Below are 21,300 nucleotides of genomic sequence, written 5' to 3' on the forward strand. Positions count from 1 at the left end.
CATTGAGCCGGCAACCCCCTCTAACCTCCATACCTCCCCAGCACTACTGCTGCTCGCTCTGTTGGCTCTTCACCCCATTTCTTTGCAACTGATTATTCCTACCAAGGCGCAAAACATCACAGCTGTCCTTATCAGGTTGCATTTCTCTGCTTCGAATATATTCAACACACTGGGCACCTGCAGAGTTGCAAACAAATACAGCGAGGAGTGCAGGGATGTGCTTGGGTCAGCTGCCTTTTTAGGAAGCATGGAATGTTCCTATTTTCAGACCCCTTTTTTTCTCTGGATGATGCACACTGCCATGGCTGTAGGCCAGCTGGGATGGCTGAGGTGGTCTTGGGCAGCCCTTAGGTTGGCCATGGGTGCCATGAGTACATTGCTGTGTTCTGCAAAATGTCAGACCTGGCCCAACTCTACCCCACGAGTCAGACCTCCGCTACTGAATGGTGAACAGTGTCCCACAGAAGCAAACACTCACATTTTCATAAAGGGATCAAACACTGCCCTTAATAATAGATTATTTACCACCCTATGAAAAAAATAAATAACTTTCCCCCCCTTTTCTACTGAACCTGCTGTGCAACATCTGCTGTTGTAAGTGAGGAACTTCAGGGGAAACTTCCTTCTTTAGAAGATGATAGAGATGTTTTGAAGTGCAGAAATTCTTCCAAAATTCTCACATAATTTTATATTTAATTAGCAAACTCTCTCTATATGATCACTCTGGCAATATAGAAATAAATGGAGCTGGTTTAGTCATCCCTCACACCTTTGTGTGACTGGGGCTTTCTGTAGAGATGTGCTGCTGACCACTTGGATTGCAGGAGGGTGGGTGCACAATTAAAAAGCCACTCTTTATTTACTGGTGAAGTAGAAGCAATGAAATGAAATAACAAGAGATGTGGATGCTAAATCCAGAAGCAAGACAATCCAAGTTAGTATGACAGCTGATTAATGTTAAGTATGCATTTAGATAAGGCAGAATGAATGAAAAAGGAAATAGCTCTAAACCAGCTTCATAGTTATTTTGTATCTTCTCGCCAAACACATCTCATTAAGGGTCTGTTACTGATTCTTTTAAATCTCTGCTAACCAAAATGTATCAGATAAGGAGACCAGTGACATTTTCCTTTGGGTGTTACAACCCTGAGATCTTGCTGAGCTAAGTTCATTGTGATAACTGGACGGGCTGCTAAATAGTTAATGAGGTAACAACAGTGACGTTTGTAAGAAAAAAAAAGCAGTAAACAGACAGTTCCTTTAGGTTAAAATCTTGAGGTTTTAAAACTTAATGCCAAGGTACAGATAAACTACGTGGTAATTTCCCGATGAAGGATTAGAGGGCTGTGCAGAAGACAAAACCCAAAGCATATGCTGGGCTGCCTTCGCTTCCACTGAGGGTAGGTGGACCAGGAGCAGTGTGTAGCTGGACACGTCAGCCATCACTTCCATGTGTACACACAGCCCTCGCCAGCCTGCAGCAGGAGTGCTGTAGAGTTGGAAAGCGAAGGAGGAAAGTCTGACAAGTTTCATGAAGACACTGGAAAACTTCCCATGTGAAACACACGGTTTTCCTCTTCCTGCCCATCGGTCGCACAGGGACTGAAGGAAAAAACCCTGTGGGGTTGAGTCATTCACACTATACTAATAAAAATACAGCTTGCAGCTTGCTCTAGGGAACAATGTCAGAGTACAGCACGAGAGTAGCACGATTAAGTAAGTGGGTTCCTTGGCTTCACAGCAAATGTCGTTACCTGAACTGTGCTGTTCATTTCCAAGCATCCAGGCTGGGAGGTGTCTGTTCTCACAAGTTACCATTACTGCCTACGTTTCAAAAAGGAAATTGGTTAAAGTTCAGTGCACTCCTTTAGATTGAATTTTTGTTTCTTCTAGAAATCGGATGAGTTTTCATTCTGAACTGGTAAAGTACTCACTTGAATCGGTTCAACAGTTCCATGAAATGAGTAAAACTGTCCACATGCACCAAGCTGCTTTTCTGTTTTTCTGGACAGGGTCCCTTCAGAGCAGCAATAAATACAATTCTAAGCATAATTTTAGCCTCATCCAAAAAGAAAGCAGACTTAAAGGGTAGATCTTTGGCTTTTGTTTGTTTGCTTTTAAGCAGAAAGCTTTCTGCTTCACAGTTTTGGCCAAAATCAGGTTTATTGAGGAATGGAAAATCCACTCTGTCACAGCTCAAGCTTCCACCCCAATAGCAACATTTGCAGCTTTGTTTGCTGTAAGCTTTAACAGAAAGATTATTTCTCCATCTCAGATACATTTGTTTCTCGTCAGCGCTCACTGCAGTGCATCCTTTTGGCAGCACCGCCTGGCCGGGGAGCTGCAAGCTGCTGCATTGGTTTTGGGGCTGAAGTTTTCCAACAAAGCCAGTCCCTGTTATCTCCCTGTCCTCGCACCACTTACTGATATTCCACCTGCAGAAGCCAGACATGGTCTGGGAGGTGGAAAGGCAGCTTCACGTGGCAGCAGGAAGGCTTCTCTGCTCAGAGGGAGGGAAGGACACCTCTGCTACGGCCCTGTATGCTATGCACAGTGACCCGCTTCTCCAGCCTGGGAGACTTGGCTGATCTGCACAGAAATGAGTGAATCCAGGTCAGTTAGCGACAGTGTGAGATCTGGGCAAAGGACAAATGGATGGAAAAGGGGAGAAGTGATAAAAGAGCTGAAGTGTTCAATCAGTTCAGGTGACAAGAGGATTAAGGTGAAGCTCGAGGACATGGCTGCCCCTGAAACATTTTAGACTTTTTTTCCCTGTACATGCGCTATTTTGGACACAGGAATGCCCTCAGTGCTTGGACTGGCCTGGCCATGAATTTATTGCTGATTCCACTGGACAGAAGGGAAGCTCCTGATTTACATGAAGAAGGAAAGCTGAGTTGGATGGTGGCATAGCATCCCCTTTCTCCTGGCATGAGACATTTGGTCAGTCTTCACAGGATGAATGGAACTCTTGATCTCCAAATGAGGATAGTTTTGTGCTTAAAATCCCTTTGCAGACATATGGATAGTTACAAAGTTACATACGCAAACTGAGACAACAGCACAACCTTGATTTACATCTGCAAGGCTAGAAGTTGTCTCCAGCCTTGACTATTGTCCTCGCCTCCAGCACCATCACAGGGCCTGCACACAGCCCCAGTGCACTGCTGTCAGCCTAGGACAGGCACCCTGTACTGAAGTGCAGGGATAATCGTAATGGTAATTGCAGAAGGGTTTCCTGGCTGCAAGAGGAGCCCCGGGGCATTTAGCTGGAGGTAGATGTGGATCGTCCTCAGGCAGGCTCAAATCTGAATGGCTCCACTGGTGTCAGCCCAGCTGGTGTTTTCCCTGCAAGACACAGAACTCAGAATCTGTTCTTGTTCATTAGCACAGCCTGACACGGAGGAACCAACTTCCCAAGATGGGAGGAAGGAAGGAAGGAAGCAGTGACAGGCATCATATTCTTGCCCTGCTTGTGTCTTGGCAGATGACAGGATCCCAGCACATCATTAGCAGGGGGCAAATGCAGAAGTCCTTAGGCTAAATCTTGCCGTTGCTCCCAGTAATTGCCTTTTAAGCAACAGGGAGATCGAAGGGCAAAGAAAGGTCTTGTACCACCAGAATGAACGCTTTCTGACAGTAAACTTTTCTGACTGTAAGTCAGGAGCATCGAGACCCTCAATAAACCTGGCTCTGCTAGTACTAACAGCAATGCAGTCTCTTATTCAGAGGGTACTCTCCTTAATTTTGCTGTAGCTTACACAGCTAAATAAACAGATCACGCTAGCTCATATTTTCTTTACACACAAATGGTACTAGAAAACATCTCTGTATATAAAATCTGTAAATACGCACTGGATTAGTTATTTGATACACAGTAAATTAGGGGTTTTTTTGTGCAATACTCCCAACAGGAAGCAAAGTGTGTGTACTGACCAAAACAATGTTATTCCTTGCTTAAACAGAGCAACGCATCCTGTTGTTGAGAAGAGTAAGTTTTGATTGGACAGGACTGTTATTGCAGCTTCAGATCATTCAAAACTTTTAACAGCAAAAGTACTTTTTATTCACTTCCAGGCAATAACAGTTGGCATATTTTCTTACAGAAGACACGGTTGTGTCCGGCTGTTACTCAACCGGTAACATTAGAGGCATAAAGTTGCAGGAAACACAGTTCATCTTTTGCGTAGATAGGAGTTGGCTTCCCAATTTCCCTGAAAATTGGACTTGCTGCTGGGCAGAAAACCACAATTCACAGCAGAGAATAACAGCTGCTATATGAGTATCTACCTAAGGGCTGGTCAGCAAAACAAGTGACCTGTGATGATGCTGATGACCTAACTGACGTGATTTGAAGGAAATTAGTCACCAGTATCCCCTGCTTCCTTTTGTTTTAATATGCGAAATTATTGTCCTTTCCCAGTTTAGCTGGGAACGGGTTAATGCAATCTGTTGTGAATAAGTGAAGCTGTTTTCATTACATTGTCTTTTACAAGCGCCTGATGTTGGCCATGTGCCTGTTGACTTCCAAGGGTTAGCACTTGGCTTCACAGAACCTCATGCAGGTCTAAGGGTCCCAGCGAGGACCCACACCGTGACGGAAGAGACGAGCAAACAGAGCTGGGGACAGGAGCTCGTGCTCTTTGTGCACACCTAGCACGCCTTTTGGGATTTCCTGCCAGGTCCATTGGGTCAATGATGGCCCTTTAAATGTTTTCTTTCCCCCAGCCAGTGGCTGGCATGATGCTTGGGGAAAACAACCAGCTAAATACTGCAGTGAAACAAGCCTCTCTGGATCTGAAATAACTGCACTTACTCCGATTTCCAGCTCAATTACGCCATGGTTCAACCAAGACAAGTATTTCCTGCATGACACACAAGCAGTAACTCTGAAAGTATATATTTTCTTCCTTTTTCATTGAGAAACTACACATAATTCATTCTGGAAGCCGAGTAGTACAGGAAATGCATAACAAACAAACAAAACAGGCCATGAGATGAGTCCAGGACCCACTGATGTCAATGGAAGTTTTTGCTGTTGTTCCAGCAGTGCTGGGGGTTTGCCCATCCCAACCCACAACAAAACAGGTTGCAGTGTAGTTGGGGCTGGAAGCTTTGGGAAGGAGTAGCTTCTCCTTCAAGGTGGTTTGCTGCTGCTTGTTGCCAAAAAGCCAGTGTGCTTCTCTTGGCTGTCAGTGCGTGCTGTTCTGTGTGTGTGCTTAGCACTGAGGCTAGCAGCCCTCTCAACTTCTTTGGTTTTAATTAGGCTCTAATCTCTAGCAAATTAGCTTGATTGCATGACCACTTTTATTAGTCCACGCTCTAACAAGCACTTTTTACTTACAGCTTTGTAGCAAAAAAGATTCAGACTCTCCACTGCTTCACACTGGGCTTCCCCAGACCGACAGCAGTTTCTAACACGTAAGCTTTGGGGACAACAGCCAGCTTTGCCCTACATCCACTGCAGCCCCAAGGCATGTGGCTTACTAAACTGAAACCACCACCAGTTTCCATGAGCAAAGGTCAGTGTGCTGCAGAGCAGACAGGCACTGACACCAGTGACGTGCAGGAGCTGGAAAAAGCATCAGAATCTGTGGGTGAATATGGTGGGAGGGCTGTCTGCTGCTTTGGCAGCCATCACCCCTTACCTTGTGCACTGCCTTGGGCCGCCTGCTATATGGACACCCATTCCTGTGGGCAAAGAGCAGAGTTCAGGGGTTATTCATGTGTAGCTTTTTATTTTTCCATGCTTGTTTTGATATTGCTGCTTCACTGAGAGCAAGCAGGCAAGCAATTAAATTAAAAACCCACAACCCAAATGCCAAAACAGTGTTCTGAAGCTTTGAGAAGAAATGCTCTTTTCCTTCCACCCCCAGGAAATGACTCATTACTAGAGAAACATGAAAGACAGACAGACAGAAAGAAATAGATCACTTTAATTGTCTGTTAGTATAAAAATCAATTAAACAACACCACCACCACCAACAAAACCCACGAGAGCTCTGCAGCTGGCTTGGCTGATTGAGGGCCTCACAGTGGTCTTTCCTCCTCTCGCCTTTCTCCTTTGGCCTCCTACCCCACAGCTGCATCTGCTCTCCTTCCAGCTGTTACTTTGTCGAGCAAATCAGTGCTACCAGAGGAGGTGGAAAGGCCGAGCCCTGGCTCCTTCACCTCATCTGCAGGAGTCAGCAGCTCCCACGGACCATCTCACTTCTTCCTTCCTCAGCCACAGCCCAGACTGGAGCTGTGGTGATCCCAGAACTTCCACCGCTGGGTGCATAGGGATAAACCTCATCACCAGTAAGCCCACGAGGACAGGGCCTGGATGCCACAGAGCTCTGGTTGGGTCGTCCCAGCAGCTGGCTGTCTTAAGCAACTCCTCTCTGATGAATGTACCTTTTTAAACTTCATGACTTTTTATATCCTGATAATGCAAATGTTTCCTCTGCTCACTACCAATCCAATGTTTTCGGTGTCAGTCTCACATCAGTCACTGCTCAGTACGAGTCACCATGCTCTGATGCTGCCCTATGGCTGCCCAAGCAGCAAGGTTTCTGACTTACTCATGTGGCTGCTATTGCTCTCCTTGGGCTCTGGGAAGGAGTGCTTGTGCTGGATGGGAGCTTTGGGGACAAGCAGACTCATGCTGTGCCTGGCTGCCCCCCAGCTGCTGTGGTGGCACACAGGACACCGCTCGGTCAGCAGTAATGAGCTTAGAGAGAAGCAGGAGCACACATCTGGTGTAATTCACAGGGCTGACTTCATTCACTTCCTTCCTCCTGGCTCCCCTATCTGCCCAGCCCGGCCATCTCGCCCAGGTCTGGCCCACGTCCAGGCATTGCCTCTGGGCAGAGCCATTGACAGCACTGCTTTCCTGAGGCAGGGGAGCCAGCAGTCACTCCTCTGAGCCTCTGTGCGTGTGCTGATTTCCTTCTCAGGAGCCATCAGGTCTCCCTGTTGGCATCTGGAGAACATCCAGAGCTGATGTGGCAGCAGGCAGCACTGCCCCAATCCACCTGCCTGAGCTGGAGACCGCAGCTGGGGAGAGAGAGGAAGGCTTCTATCTGCTTGCTGCCTTAAAAGCTGGAGACAGGAAACATTTTCTGTTAGTGGCTGATGAGCGTTTGTGCTGCAACAGCTCTGGGGCTCCCACTGACATCCTGCTCCTGTTATTCTGGGCACAGCCACTAAAATGAAAACAGTCCTGGCCACAAAGACTTTGTGATTGAACTCAGCACAGGGCCTGCCCCATCAGCAGCCCCACGCTAAGGGACTTTATTCTTCCCATTTAGCCAGCACTGCGGGGGCCACACGCTTATGGGATCACTGCATCTGTGCGGCCTGCCCAGCCCCATCCCAATCACATTCTGGCCATGGGGGATGCTCTGACTGCCTGGAAGGGCAGCAGCAAATATGAGAAAACCCAGCACTGTGAAGGGCTGTACCTGGGCTGTCTGAGATTCAGTCCTGTGCTGGATGCTGAGCGACACTTTTTGTGCTTTACTGGCAGCAAGTCTGATCCTTACTGCTTAGGGAACTGTTCACTCCAGTTTTCAATGAATAGCTGTAATATTGGCACTGCCGAGTTATTTCATTGTTCTGTGGCTCCTGGCAATGTCCTCAAAGGCTTAAGTAGATGTTCACATGAAATCCAAGCATCAGTTCAAGTGCCTTTCCTGGAAAAATACAAAGCAAAGAGAGGAGTTTTGATTTAGGATCCACTAGATCCTTCTGCTCTTACTTGTATCATTTTAACCCTCTCTAACTGGTACAGTGAGAAAATCTACAAGAGAGCATTTGTTTTCTAAGAGAGGTTCAGTTGAATTCCATCTTTCCATCTAAAACCACATTTTACCTTGCTACTTCTTCTATGACAAAAATAGCAGAACATGAGATGTACAGAGCTAGCAGCAAACATCGATACCACCACCAACCAACTACAGTGAGTTGCACTCCAGAAGCCATTGGAACATGGCAGGTGCAAAAGCTTGGCTTGAGTGATTCTAGGCTTGCATTATACTTCAAAGAGGCAAGGTAAAAGAAAAAGGAGCTGAGATCTGTAGACCATGCATGGAATATTTCTGAAGTTTGAATAACAGAAAAAAATGTTTTACCATAGTAATTTTCTAAGATTTTCAAACTGGAAGAAGCAGCTCCCCAGATCTGCCAGTCTATCTGTGTAGCACTTCTTGAGTGGAAAAGACTGAGTTAAATGCTAGGAAGTGGAAACTGTGCTATAATACCTTGGCTAAAGTATATATGACGAAGAGATGCTCGCTCTGCTAGACTTGCAGTGCTAATAAGACACACGTCCATGGGACTCCATGCCATTCAGAAGCCATGGTAGCTGTAGCCATGGTAGCTACACGGTGCTGCTGTGGGGTGGCCATGGTTGAGGGTCTGGCATTGGGTGCAGATGCAGCAGCTCTGAGGGCTGGCTGGGGTGGACAGGGCTCCCCCAGCCTGCTCCCTTTGCACACCCACTGCCCAGACCTGGCACATTTCTCTGGCCTGAGCCAGGACACTCATCTCTGACACCAGGAAGATCAGCAGCAATGGGAGAAACCCACAGCTTGAGATGGGCAGGAGAGCCTGGCAGCACAACTTTAGCAGGACTTGCAAGATGCAGCTCAAGTGCAAGGTGCATGCAAAAAGGCTTCAAACCTCCAAGTTTCAGTATTGTCAGAGTGAAATGGAGCCTGGCTCAGCTCTCCCACCCTTTTCCTCCATGCTGGCTTTGGTGGAGAAGCCCAGGCAGAGGGAAGCATGCACCCCTCACCCTCCATACCTCATAGCTGCAGGTATTTCCCAGTCCATATGTTTTTCTTGTGTGCACATACAAATTTAGACACACACACACTGCCCTACTTTAAACCCATGTCCGTGCCTACACACTCACTTGTACAGTGCTCTTCTTGCCCCTTTAGGAAGTGTGTCAGACTCATTTCTGCCATGCTCGTATATTTCCATCAAGGAACACGTAACTCCCATGCAAAGAGTGGTGGAACCAGGATTGGCTTCAACCATTGCACAACACAGCTGTGAACCTCGGCACAGCTCAGCTGCTCACTGCAGCCTCCATTCAGGAAGGACCCTGCACTCCTACACAGCTTTTGCAACAGCAAACTCTCAGCCCAGACTCTTGGCTCAGCTTTGTGCACCAGAGACCTGCATGCCCTGAAGTCGCTTTCCTCCCTGCCTTCCTGGGCAAATCCCAGCACCAGCCCATCTCCGGAGCCGCTCTGGTCAGCGCCAGTCCCTGTGCTCCCTGTGCTCCCTGTGCAGGCTGCTGCCCTTCCCAGCTCCGCGGCTGCAGCTTCCTGTGATGCTGAGCTTGGCTTTTCTTCCCTTTCCCGTTCCTGGGACAGGCTGGGCCATCTGGCTTTCATTATTTTTCAGTGCTCTGCTCTATGGAGCAAATTCAAGCTCTAGAAATGCTTTTTTCTTTTTTTTCTTTCATTCCTCCTCCCACCCCCCCATCATACTTTGAAGAAACTACAGTTTAAGCAAAATGCTTGCTCATCCAATGTCATCACTGGTAGCCCTGAAAGGCTGCTTTCAGCCTGCTGCAAACCGGCCCCATGGAGACCTGAACACCTGCTGAAGGCCTGCCCTAAGCCAGGGCCTCCCCAGCATCCTCCCCCACAGCCCCGTCCCCCCATCACAGCACATCCCCACTAAGCAGGGCAGCAGCCTGACCTGACAGCTGTGTGTTTTGCAGCGCTGGGTTCAGTACTTACTGCTTTCACTCAAATCCATGCCGCAGACCCTAAGGAGCCACTCCTCTGCAGACCCTGAGGAACCCTTTGGGAAAGCTGCAGGAGGCACAGAGGGTGAGCATTTCTATTTCACGCACAGCAGCGCAAACACAGCGCGGAGCTCCTCCGGAGAGCCCAGCTGTGCACGTAGCTGCTGGAGAGGAACAAGCAGAGAGAATGCTGCTGATAAACACCACAGACACAACATGATGCGTGCTTAAGAGCGACGCAGAGCGCTGGAACACGCTGCAACAGCCTCCTCCTGGGGATAAAGCTTTCAGCAGCTCGGGATGAAACGGAGCGCAGAGCAGTGGGATCACTGAAATGCTGGCAAGGAGCGACTGCACAGACAGCAGCCCTGCGCTGTGCTGCTCACAGTGACACACTGCACTCATTCGATGCAGTCGGAGCGAAGGCGGTGCCCACTCGTGGCTAAGAGAAAGGGAAATTAAAGCAAAAATGTAAAAGTATTTTTTGTTTGGTGGTTGGACACGTCATACTCCAGGAGAAGCTTGTCTTCATATAACAGAGGCAAAACGAGGAAACTACGTATCGATGGCGCTCAGACATCACCCTTTTTCAGGAGTTGGGACTCATAGCTCTGATTCTTACAGCAGTGCATTTTCAGGCTCAGGAGAGGCACTCTGACCGCCGAGGAAACCTCAGAAGTGAGAAGCGTGTCAGCCTGTGTCAGCCCTCCAGCCCGGGCACAGAGCCAGCAGCTCAATGTCTGAAGGGAAGTGAGCTTCGCTGTGTCACCTGCAGCCCCAAACATCAACGTCATCTGGAATTATTCCGCTTTTCCTCATTTCCCAATGCTTTGTTTGCAAAAATATCCATTTTGGAGGAGGGATTTAGGATTTGTGCTTACAAATAAAATAGAATATGACTTGCATAGTGGGAGCAGCTCAGCGTTGCATGGCTGTCTCTGGACGTGTTTACACAGCTGTCCAGATACCGTGAAAACATATTTTCTCAGGAGGCAGTGTGGTCTCGTGAACGAGCATGGCCAAGGAGTCAGGAACTCCCACGTTGTAATTTTGGGTCACCAGTGATTTGCTTTGGTGCACGGAGCCATTTAACCCCTGTGCCTGCCAGCACCCCAATCACTAACGAGCAGCGTAATGATCACCTCCTTGCAGCAGCATGATCAATGCATCATCCTAGGGCAGGAGAGGACTGGGATCCTGATGTACACAGTGTCAAAAACACCCTGAAAAGGACCTTCTCCCATCTTCACCCGCTGTGGGTTTGGATTAACCAGTCTGTATCAGAAGTGATGCATTGGATGGCTCTTGTGGAAGTCCTTCTGCTCAGAACTCAGAGCACCTGTAAGCGCAGTACTGCCACTGCTCACTTCTCCCAGCAGTGAAGGAAGTCGAGCCTTCTTGGTAAGATCACATCAGCTTTCTGCATCCTTAGTGAAGTGAAAAAGCAAACAAGGAAATTCTCTTCTAGTCTATGAGCCTACAGATTTCCAAAAAGCTGAGGAAGGTATCAGACACTGCCTCTGCACAGAAGATTGTGTGGCAGTGGGATTATAAATAGCATGAAATGATTGGCTCTAGCTCAGTTAAAAATCAAATGAAACCAACATTTATACCGAATTAAGGCTCACATGCTGATTTCACAGCCTCTTCTTAGCAGTGCAGCCCCTGCTATGGCAGTCGGACTCAGGCACTCCATTCGGGACGCTTTTGCATTGAGATTACAAGTAGACTTCCCATTAAACCTAGAAACCCCACGCAAACCAAATCCATATCCAAATCCTTACAGCTTCTGGGTGACGAGGATGGAAATAATCCTACAGGACGATATTGTAGATGACAGTGAAACTGTGATCTTACCCATTAAACACATCCTGTTTTACTTCTCCCTGTGTTGTTACACCTGGTCATTGCATTAATAAAGGTTTTATTGGTGGAAAACCAGAGATGATCCAGCAAAAAACCCATCTCCAATCAGGCAACAGCTATTTTGTTTCTTCACTCTGGTTCCTTTTTTCCCCCGATCTCAGTTTCTCAGGGCTTGTAATAAAAAGGAAAAGCTGCTTGCAAAGCTGAGGGAACTGCCTTGCTGATAGACTGCACCTCTGAGGTTTTGTCAGCAGCTCGAGGGGATTTCTGTTAACACCTTGAATCATACCAGAGAACTGCTCCGCTCTTTGGAAGGCAAATGTCTGCAAAGGAGGATGGGTGTGGGAACAGCAGGGCAGCACAAAACCTGACTGGGCAGTGTGTGAGCGAGCACTGCTGGGGCTTCTTCAGGACATGGGAGAAGGACACGCTGCGGCATGCGGAGGAGGCTGCAGAGTCTCATGGCCGTGTGTTCCATCTGCTGGGGGGCCTCTCACTGGTTCAGACTGGTAACCACATCAGGGTTTGGTGCCTTCTCTGGCTCCGTGCCGAGGGCTGGAGCTGACCCTACCAAATCCTGAATCCAAAAGGAGGCACTGGGACTGCAGAGGCCGTCTCTTCCACCTCCCAGAAAAGCAGAGCACACCTCCAGTCCCTATCCATCACCAAGGCACTGTGCAGCTGAGGACAGGCACAGTGGGAGCCCTTTGCAGCCCCCACATCACACAGGCTGTCCAGGCAAAGAAGTTATTCCAAATATTTTCCACTGGGCACCTCCCAGTGCCTCCGGCTGCAGCTGTGCCATTCAGCAGTCAGAGCACCCTGCCACTACCACTGCCAACAGCGGCGCTTTGCTCATTTCATTGGTGATGGAAAAGGTCCTAAAAAGTCCAACAAACAGCATTTTTAGTGCACGCTCTCTTCATGAGAAGAAACTGAAACCTTTTATTTTCTTTCTGAGAAAGAGAGAGATTGCTCTCTTCTGGATAGCAGACCTTAACAGCAAAGAAATGTGAGCCTTCAGGGTATCTTTAACCCAATTTTAGAAACTCCTAGAAATAGGAGTTATTAAAGGACTTGTTGCTGGGAGCTCAGCTCCAGAGTTTTAAATGGCTCTGAAACATCCTGATGGCAAAAAGCAAGAAAACAAGAGCAAAACAGGGATCCACTGTCTGATATTCCCATCTCTCTAACAAAGTTCTTTCTCAATAGTAAAGTCTTGGTTGATTTTACAAGAGTACATTTCTGGACACCTTATTAAGACTGGTGCACAAACATGCTCTCCCACCCTGCAGTGACACAGCTGTGCACGGGGAAAGGGAAATCTGTTGCCAGAGCAGAGTGGGCGTTTAGTCTGCACTGAGGTGTCGTGTATCTGCAGTGATCTGCATCACCATTTACCCAATTAGGGCTTTCATCTCTTAGTAGCCTTATTTATATAATCAACACTTGCTTCCGTGGGTTTGCTACGGCATTTCATTAGCAGGCAATATATCCAGGTCAGCCCTGGGAGCTTAGAGCAGAATCCCACTCCCTCAGCAAGATCTGGAAATTTAGGTCAATTTGCATCAACTTTGATGAATCTTTAGAACTAAAATGATTAAAGTGACAACTTCCATTGACTCCCCGCTGAGGTCTCTGACCTTAAATCACGGGGGTCACTAAAAATATGTTAAGAATCTAAATAACCTTCAGTTCCAAATCCCTTCAGATTCAGCATCTCTGTGCAGTGGGCACCAGGATGTCTTGTAGGAACTGCACTGTTTTAAACACTTCACAGGTTCTCAATAATTAAATGTTTCATGGGAATTTAATTAATTTCAATGAATATCCTTTTTCTTTCCAACAACAGCAAACACATTTTTTAAGAGACAGCAGAACACATCAGTATATGTTCATCAACTACCAGTTCTTCACATTCTTGACATAGCCATACCCTTCTGGATATAGGGCTGCATAGCTTCCTTCCTTCCATCTTTCCTCATGGCCACAGCCCAGCCCAGGGTACCTCGGTAGCTCTCCCTGTTATCACAGAATCAGAAAAGTTGGAAAAGACCACAAAGATCATCCAGCTCAACCTCCCCCTCCTTCCCTTCCCCCCCATGCTCACCACATCCCTCAGTGCCACATCCCCACGGTTCTTGAACACCTCCAGAGATGGTGACTCCACCACCTCCCTGGGCAGCTGTGCCACTGCAGCACCACTCTTCCTGAGAATAAATTCTTCCTAATATCCAACCTCTGGGGCCCTCTTCTGTCCCTCAGGGTCTGTGCCTGCATAGCTGTAATGGCAGTAATGCGCGTACAGCTGTTAAATGTTGTCTGCAAGAGCTGTGGTAATTGCACTTAAGCACTGCTGCATGTGCATCTTCCATGTGTGACCCTTCAGATGACATTATTTTCAGCTGGGTCCCAAATGACACATTTTGTATATTAGTATTTAGTGTCAGTCTATAATTAGAAGATAATTTTTTTCCAGAGCTAATGAAAAGATGCCTTAGCAACCTTTGGACATGATCCCAAATCCATTAATGCAGCTCTAAGTTATTTCATTTTCTGTGGGACAGAACAAGAAATTTGAAGAAAGATACTGCCAAGGATTGCCAAGCAGGAATCTGCCAAACCATGGTGAAAAAGGATGGAAGAACTCTGTATCTGTCCCTGTTATATCCAACTTGGAGAGAAATTGGGAAAATTAAATGAGTAATACATCCTGAGCTACAATGATATATTGATGGAAATGTGGCTGAGAATTAGCTCCCATGGAAAAATTAAGAAAAATACACTTCTATCATCATAATGAAGACTTAAACCGTTATTATGAGTCATTAATGCCAGACTATAGAGCCAAATATTGCAAGTGTAGGCATACATCAACTGTATTTCTTTCCTGCATGCCAGCTTTACGTGTGGATGGTGTCCCACCACGCCGAGCTACAGCAGTTATCACTGCACATCTGGCTCCCTTCCATATCTGCATCTCCAAACCCAGATTCCACACCAAAACTAATACTCCCAGCAACTCCACAGCCAGTTGTCACCACGTTGCCTAGAAGTACGCTTGGTTGAGTACCTGGGAGTACAGGTTAATGGCCATCAATCTGAGAGGACTAGGAGGGACCCCTGCCCTGCCTGGTGTTCCTTCACCACCTCTGTTCTGTGTGCTCCCTTCTACTTTCATAACGTACTACCAAAAGCAACTAAAAGCCTATCAAAATTCAACAAAAAGCACCAAACAACTGCCACAACACCAAACCCTCAGCATTTCTGTCCTCGTCACCACAGACCAACATGTCTCCTAGGGATGAGCACTTACCCAGAGGAGCCCTGCAGAGCAGGTGGGGCTGGCCATGCAGCTGATGAAGGACATTCCAGGGCCCTGCTTTGACTGTGGGTTTCCCACAGGGTCCCCAACAAGGGCCTATGCCTGCTCTCCATAGGCAGAGCCCTTGGTGCACGGGCTGTGAAAACACCACCTACCCTGCAGCAGGAATGCATGCCCTGGAGCATCTTCAGCTCCCTGCGGTGGTCCAGACATCAGCTTTTTGGATTTATTAGTGAGGTAAATCCTGCTCAGAATGTATCAAAGCAGACAAAGAAATACAGTATAAATAGAATGAAGAACCACTGTGAAAGGCAAATGCACTTTACATAAGAAAGTCTGGAAAGGTCACCAGGATGTTTGTGGGAAGGATGCGAGCATTTTTCAACTTTGAATAATGAGACCAAAAGGTGGACAAAGAAAGCACTGTGCTGTCACCCGAGAGAGGGAATAAAAATTGCCACAGACTATGAATCAATTCTAAACCAATTGTGCTCTAATGAAGCACTCCACAATACAGATCCCAAATCATACACCTCAACGCCATCAGCAGAACAGGGCTCTTAATTAATGCTTTTCTGGAACTTCTTTCAAAAGTTGATGTCTCAAACTAACATTTCTCTCCCACTGGACAGCCTCTGTATAAATGAAGAAGATAAAAGGGACCTTCCCATCCAAACCATGCAGCATAGAAACAGATTGCAAAGAAAAGCCCAGTGCCTGATTGTTGGCATCATTCAGGGTTACTTCCCACTCCACGATTCCCAACAGCATATTGTACCCATTTACAAAAAGACAGGAATTAACAACAGCTCATGACCTTTTTATTTTAATGAAATTTAAAAAGGCAGTTATTAGTTATACGTACACACAACTGATTCTGTACTTGTTAGTCATAAATATAGAACATTCAGAAGTACAAAATACACTTTATCCACGGCACAATTTCACATCCATATGAAGAGTTTAAACAGATAAGTACCCAAGTGTCTAACAATGACAGAAGTCCATTTTTGGAGGTTTCTTTTTTTTTGTGGTTTAGGTTTTTTTATTATTTTTTTATTTTTATTTTTTTTTAAAGACCATTAATCTACACAAAGTAATCAGTGCCCACAGTCATCAGTTCCATGAAATGCACTCTGGCTTAGAGCAGGAAAAGACTGACCTTCTATAGACAATTAGATGCCATCACCTTTCATTTGCTCCATTAACAGGAAGAACACAAAGCTCACATTCTCTTCTTCTCACAGCTTACAACTGCAAAAAATGGGACTGGCAAAAATCACCTGGATCCCAAAAGAGCACTGCCAGGAAAAGTGAAAATATCTCAACTAGAAATTAGTCCACCCGATACCTTGCAAACAAAGAGCAACAGCAGTATGACACTGGTAAGGCATTGATGACAAAATGGCTGTTATTATTCTCGAGAAAAGAGTACACTTATGTATAAAAATATATGTCATAGCAATTGGGTAAATCCAACACTATTTAACACTGTGCCAAAAGTAAGTAAGAGTTAAAAAGGCAGTACTGCAAGAAATATTTACAGTTTCATACTGTACTTGAACAACAGAAAAAAAAAAGGCAAAGCTACAAATGGAACTGCCTGGTTAAAGCATAACTGTAGGTACTGCCAGTAGTGCTTCTAACAAGGAATGTGATGGAGTCCCTCTGGTTAAACAGGACAGCTTGTTTGAACTAAGGAACATACATATTTCAGTATCTAAAATCTTGGTCTACATGCCCACTTGTGGAAATAGCTCACCCAGACACTATTATTTGCAGTTTAAATATCAGCAGATTCAGTTTTGAGAAACACTGTGTTTGCAACACAGTTTGATCAGAAATCACAGCTTTATTTGCAGCTTAGCAATGAACACACAAAAGAAACAAGAAATCCACCACCTGTGAAATTCTAGAGACTGGCAGCCAAAGCACCAGCAAAGTTACACCAATGGCACATAGTAAGGATGTTAGCATCCCAAATGCACTTTACAATGCCAGCTATATTATAAAAGAAGTTTCTTTAGCAGCCAAACACGAGACAAAAAGATGCGGCACAGCTCAGCCTGCACGGCACGATCTGCCACAAGAGCTGGGATGGGGCTTTGCAGAGCAGCTAACACTGACACTGTGGATGCTGAACCTGCTCGGTCACTTGGCTAGAAGCACAGAGCTGCTGAACCTGAAGCTTGCTAAGCTCCCTTCTCCCTGGAAAGGCTGCCCACACCTCCCCATGTGTGTGTGGCAAGGAGCTATGGGAATGCAGTGGTAAGGAAGGGTGGAAAGAAAGCAGAGGAATGGATGACCAAGGCTTGCAGGGAAAGCTCCAACCTGGTGCCATCTGCACCTCAATGGAGCAGCCATCCCCTTTCCCAAACAGAAAGGTGGGGGGCTACCAGATAAGAAGCAGCTTCTCATGTCGCTGTATGGAAAAAAGAAAAACACAGCAAATAAAAGAAGGGAAAACGTGCTTGAAATTCTGCTAACAATGCACTTTTAACTGCACAGTCAAATTTTTTGAGATAGGACAAGTGGGAATGGCTTTAAATTTAAAGAGGGAAAATTTAGATTAGATGTGAGGAATAAATTGTTTACCCAGAGGGTAGTGGGTCCCCAGCCCAGGCTGCCCAGAGCTGTGGGTGCCCAAGGCCAGGCTTGATGGAGCCCTGGGCAGCCTGGTCTGCTGGGGGCTCCCAACCCATAGTGGGGAGGTTGGGGCTGGGTGATATTTGAGGTCCCTTCCAACCCAAGGCTTTCTGTGATTCTAGAATGAAGTCATCACTGCTGATATTAGGATAAAGACAACTGCCTATATCTTATTTGTAGATTGAATTCCAAATAAATTATGCTCAGAACAGCCTGTCACGTAAAATAAAACAGAGCAATAGCATTTTTTGATTCATTTTTCATTTTACAGTGAGAAATTCTAGAAGAACTGAAATGTATCATCTCCAGCATCTTCTGCACAGAGACAAAAACTGCTCATCTGCTGCTCTCTCCCTCACGATCAGATTCTACAAACTGCTGCTCCCTACCAAAGTGTGCAGATGCTGACCCTGCCTCCCCCCAGCCTGCACTGCACCAAGGCTTCTTTTTCAGAAATAGTGAATTTCTGAGAACAGCAGAGCTTTGTTTATGTAATTCAGAGAGCAGTCATTCCCTCAAGCAGCATGGGTGGAAAGGGAGAAGGCTCCAAGAGAATTAACATTCATGTATTCAAATGAATTGTGCGTAAGTGCATGGCTTGCTCACCTAAGAATGTACTTTCCCTATTTCTGGGAGAGAAGAGGTATGATTTTTTGTTTGTTTTCAGTGTGATTTTGGTGAGGCAAGTATAGACCAGGAGATCTGAGGTCTCTGCAATACTGCAATTAGATACATTAAAAAATTTCCTAAAAAAAAAAGTGTCTCTAGCCCCACTTGCACGTAGGATAAGAGATTGGTCCCAGACTTGGCAAGAGAAAAAGTAGAAAAGGCTCTTCCTGGATACTGAAAACTACATGCTGTTCTGCCTGAGGTCTGGGGAAGCAAAGTAAGGTGGAAAAACACCCCATGGTCCCTGTGCCACTGTTGGCCTGGCAGCCTGCATTGCCTTTCTGCATGATGCCAGGGCAAAATGTAGGACAGGGGCCTGCCTGCTTTTCCAAGATGTTTTCCTGGCAACATGGACTACAGTAACGTATGTGGTCCTTCCCATTGGATCATAGCCCACAACTCAAGAGAAGCTAGAAGCAGCTAAACCGTAGTGCTGTGAAGTCTATGAATTGCTGTGAACATTAGGATCTAGATGTGGGGCTGGAGATACTGGGATCTAGATAGGGGTTCCTGTTTCAAGGCCCATGATAGCTCCAGAATATGCAAAGGCTCCAGGAAGCTCACCCTATTCCTTCCCAATCTTTCCAACCTCAAAGGTTGCAGAAAATCTGCACGCAGGAACTCTGGGCTCCTCATCCTTTCTGAGCAATTCCTTCTCCCATCCCAAAAGAAATGATTAAAAAGGCTGAGCTTACAAACCCAACCTCTTGTAAATCATCATATGCATGAGATAAGAAACAAAAAACTTGCTACCACATTTCTGATGAATGGATATAGTAGATGACTAGCTCTAAAGGAAGGCTGATGAACTTACCTCTGTGGAAAAGCACACAGCATTCAGAATAGCCAGTACTCAAAACACTTTGTAAGGTGAAAACCCAGTATTTAACAGAAAAAGGTTAACAGGGTTAACAGAAATGACTGCTTGGGAATCCAAGCAAAAATTCAAGTTATCACTGTATACAGTGGACAAGAGTCCAACTGATATCCATTACCATTACCAACTCTAAAAAAGTGTATGCTACAAAACCATCTCACTGCTTACAGCAAATGAGCTTGAATGATTTCACTGTAATAGGCCACCACCTTGCACTGCTAAAACGTGAGGTTTCACAGTATAAAAAGTACTTCACAGAAAGGAAATGCAGCTAATATAGAAATGCAATCTTGATGGATTTACAGTCATTTTTATGAGGGAGTATTTTGGGGAAAGCAAGATCAAAATTAAAGCAGCCAGTGAGAAATATGTAGAGTTACATAGGCCTCAATTCAGTGCAAAAACAGACTAATAGCTTCTGTAAGTAAATGCTTGTTCTGAACAGAGAACCACCTGAATTAAAAGTAAGAACACTATGTGAAGTGATGGAGACTCCTGCAGTATCTAAAGCCTCCACATACTGTCAAGCCTTCTCAGTACACTCCAGAATAGACCCTATTAAAAGGCAAAAGAAACCAGTACAGGAAATCACTTCATACATCACAAGATATACATAAAGTACCAAAATGTACACACATTCAAATTTAAGTTAGAAAAGGTGGAGCTGAATCTTCTGGTGAGAGAGGCCTACATTATGTTGCTTAATCTCACATTTAAAGTGAACTAAAAACTACAAGAACGAAAGAAAACAGAATATTCTGTCTGCTTCCAGAAACTTAAGCTTAAAGCAAGGCATCGAAATTGAGTGGTAGGCACTGTAATAACACATCACCTTACCTTTTCTCTGTTAGTCTTTGTTACTGCGTTATCTATTTAAAAATTACCATTCAAAGGAAATATTAGATATCATTCACATTCAAATATTTAAGACTCAGAGATATATATAATTTTTTTAAATCAAACAAAGTTTTTCATCTCTGAGGTAGATGACAATAAAATAAAAAAAATAACGGAGCTGTCAATGAACACTACCAAGAGCTGGAGCTCCTCTGTCGGCACTAACGCAGCCCGTGGAGGAGAGAGCAAGCCCTACACCACTATCTGTAATATGAGAAATGCATCTTCTGGTTTAGTAGCTTCTATAGAAATGCAACACAGAAAAAGCAGAGCCAAAAATATACTGAAATGGCCTTGAAGAAGAGCTTCCATTCCTGCTTCACAAGCTATTCAGAAAATGGTGGAAACATGCCCAGATCAGCAAAATCTTCTATGTTGTAGTTGCCAGTACCCTGCGTTGGATCCCCCGGCATTGGCAGCATGTCCTGCATGATAAGGAAAAATCAAAGTGATGTGTCACTTTCTAACACGTTATCCAGACACAAACTGTTTCCTGTTTATTCTTTCATTCTGTAAAACCAGAAAAGGCAAAAGGTTAGGTAAATAAGGAGAGAGCGGACCTGTGCAGGGTACTGGGCTTAGGTTTACATGCTGCTTATGTTTTCCCAGAGCTTTCTGAGCAGGATGTGGGATGTCAGCTTTAGATTGCTCCTCTGAGTAAACCACAGTTGAGCTGTCCCATAATACTCTTCCACAGGCTGAAACAATTCCCATTGTAATGGGCAGTTGCACAGGGAGAGAAGGAAACTCTCCAGCTTCACTGAGGGCAGCACTATATGAGAAGTATTCAGTATCTCTGACACTCCTGCACCCGACCAACAAGAAGTGCTGCTATGTCAGCATGGTGGTGGAAACGCATGATCTGTAAGTGAATGTACTGCTGCTCTGAGGGACACTGAAGCCTGGACACCCACCCTGTCTGACAAGCTGCCCAAGCAGCCTTCGTGTGCTTTCAGTGGCAGAGGAAATGGTGGAAACTTCTCAGAAGAAATGGGATTTCATGGTAATTGCTCCCACGTGTCTTGAGCCAAGTGAGCTCCCTGCAGGAGGCTTCAAAAATACTAAACCTTTCCTCTCAGCTGGAGACTGAAGCCACAGGGAAAAGACATCTCTTGCTGAGAAAACTAAGAGTTTACACTTGCTTTTCCTGTCAGTCCTAACAATAATAAGCTCTTACTGTAAAGCCAAGTTTCACCATGATGGATCATTATCCTTACAATAAAACAAAATCCAAAGAGCAGAGAAAACACACAGGATCTGCTCTGTGAAGGA

The 21,300-nt window shown here is 45.7% G+C and overlaps 1 protein-coding gene and 1 long non-coding RNA gene across 6 annotated transcripts in view; both read right to left on the reverse strand.

Moving 5' to 3' along the window:
* Positions 1-4,390: 4,390 nt before the first annotated feature.
* LOC149916281 (uncharacterized) lies at positions 4,391-10,010 on the reverse strand. The gene is made up of 3 exons (XR_016470414.1): positions 9,741-10,010; positions 7,446-7,676; positions 4,391-5,691 (listed from the first exon to the last, which is right to left on the reverse strand). It is a non-coding gene; the product is annotated as an uncharacterized LOC149916281 (long non-coding RNA).
* Positions 10,011-15,746: 5,736 nt separating this feature from the next.
* The window catches only part of ARNT2 (aryl hydrocarbon receptor nuclear translocator 2), a 96,858-nt gene continuing 91,304 nt past the window's right edge, over positions 15,747-21,300 (reverse strand). For all 5 annotated transcript variants that reach the window (XM_090148987.1, XM_031587710.2, XM_090148988.1 and 2 more), the window contains one exon: positions 15,747-20,453. In XM_090148987.1, the coding sequence (XP_090005113.1) occupies positions 20,355-20,453 (99 nt within the window). In that variant the 3' untranslated portion in view covers positions 15,747-20,354. The remainder of the gene's footprint in view (positions 20,454-21,300) is intronic.

The sequence above is a fragment of the Phasianus colchicus genome, chromosome 12 (genome assembly GCF_987193195.1).
Source record: "Phasianus colchicus chromosome 12, bPhaCol1.hap1.1, whole genome shotgun sequence".
Lineage (NCBI taxonomy): Eukaryota > Metazoa > Chordata > Aves > Galliformes > Phasianidae > Phasianus > Phasianus colchicus.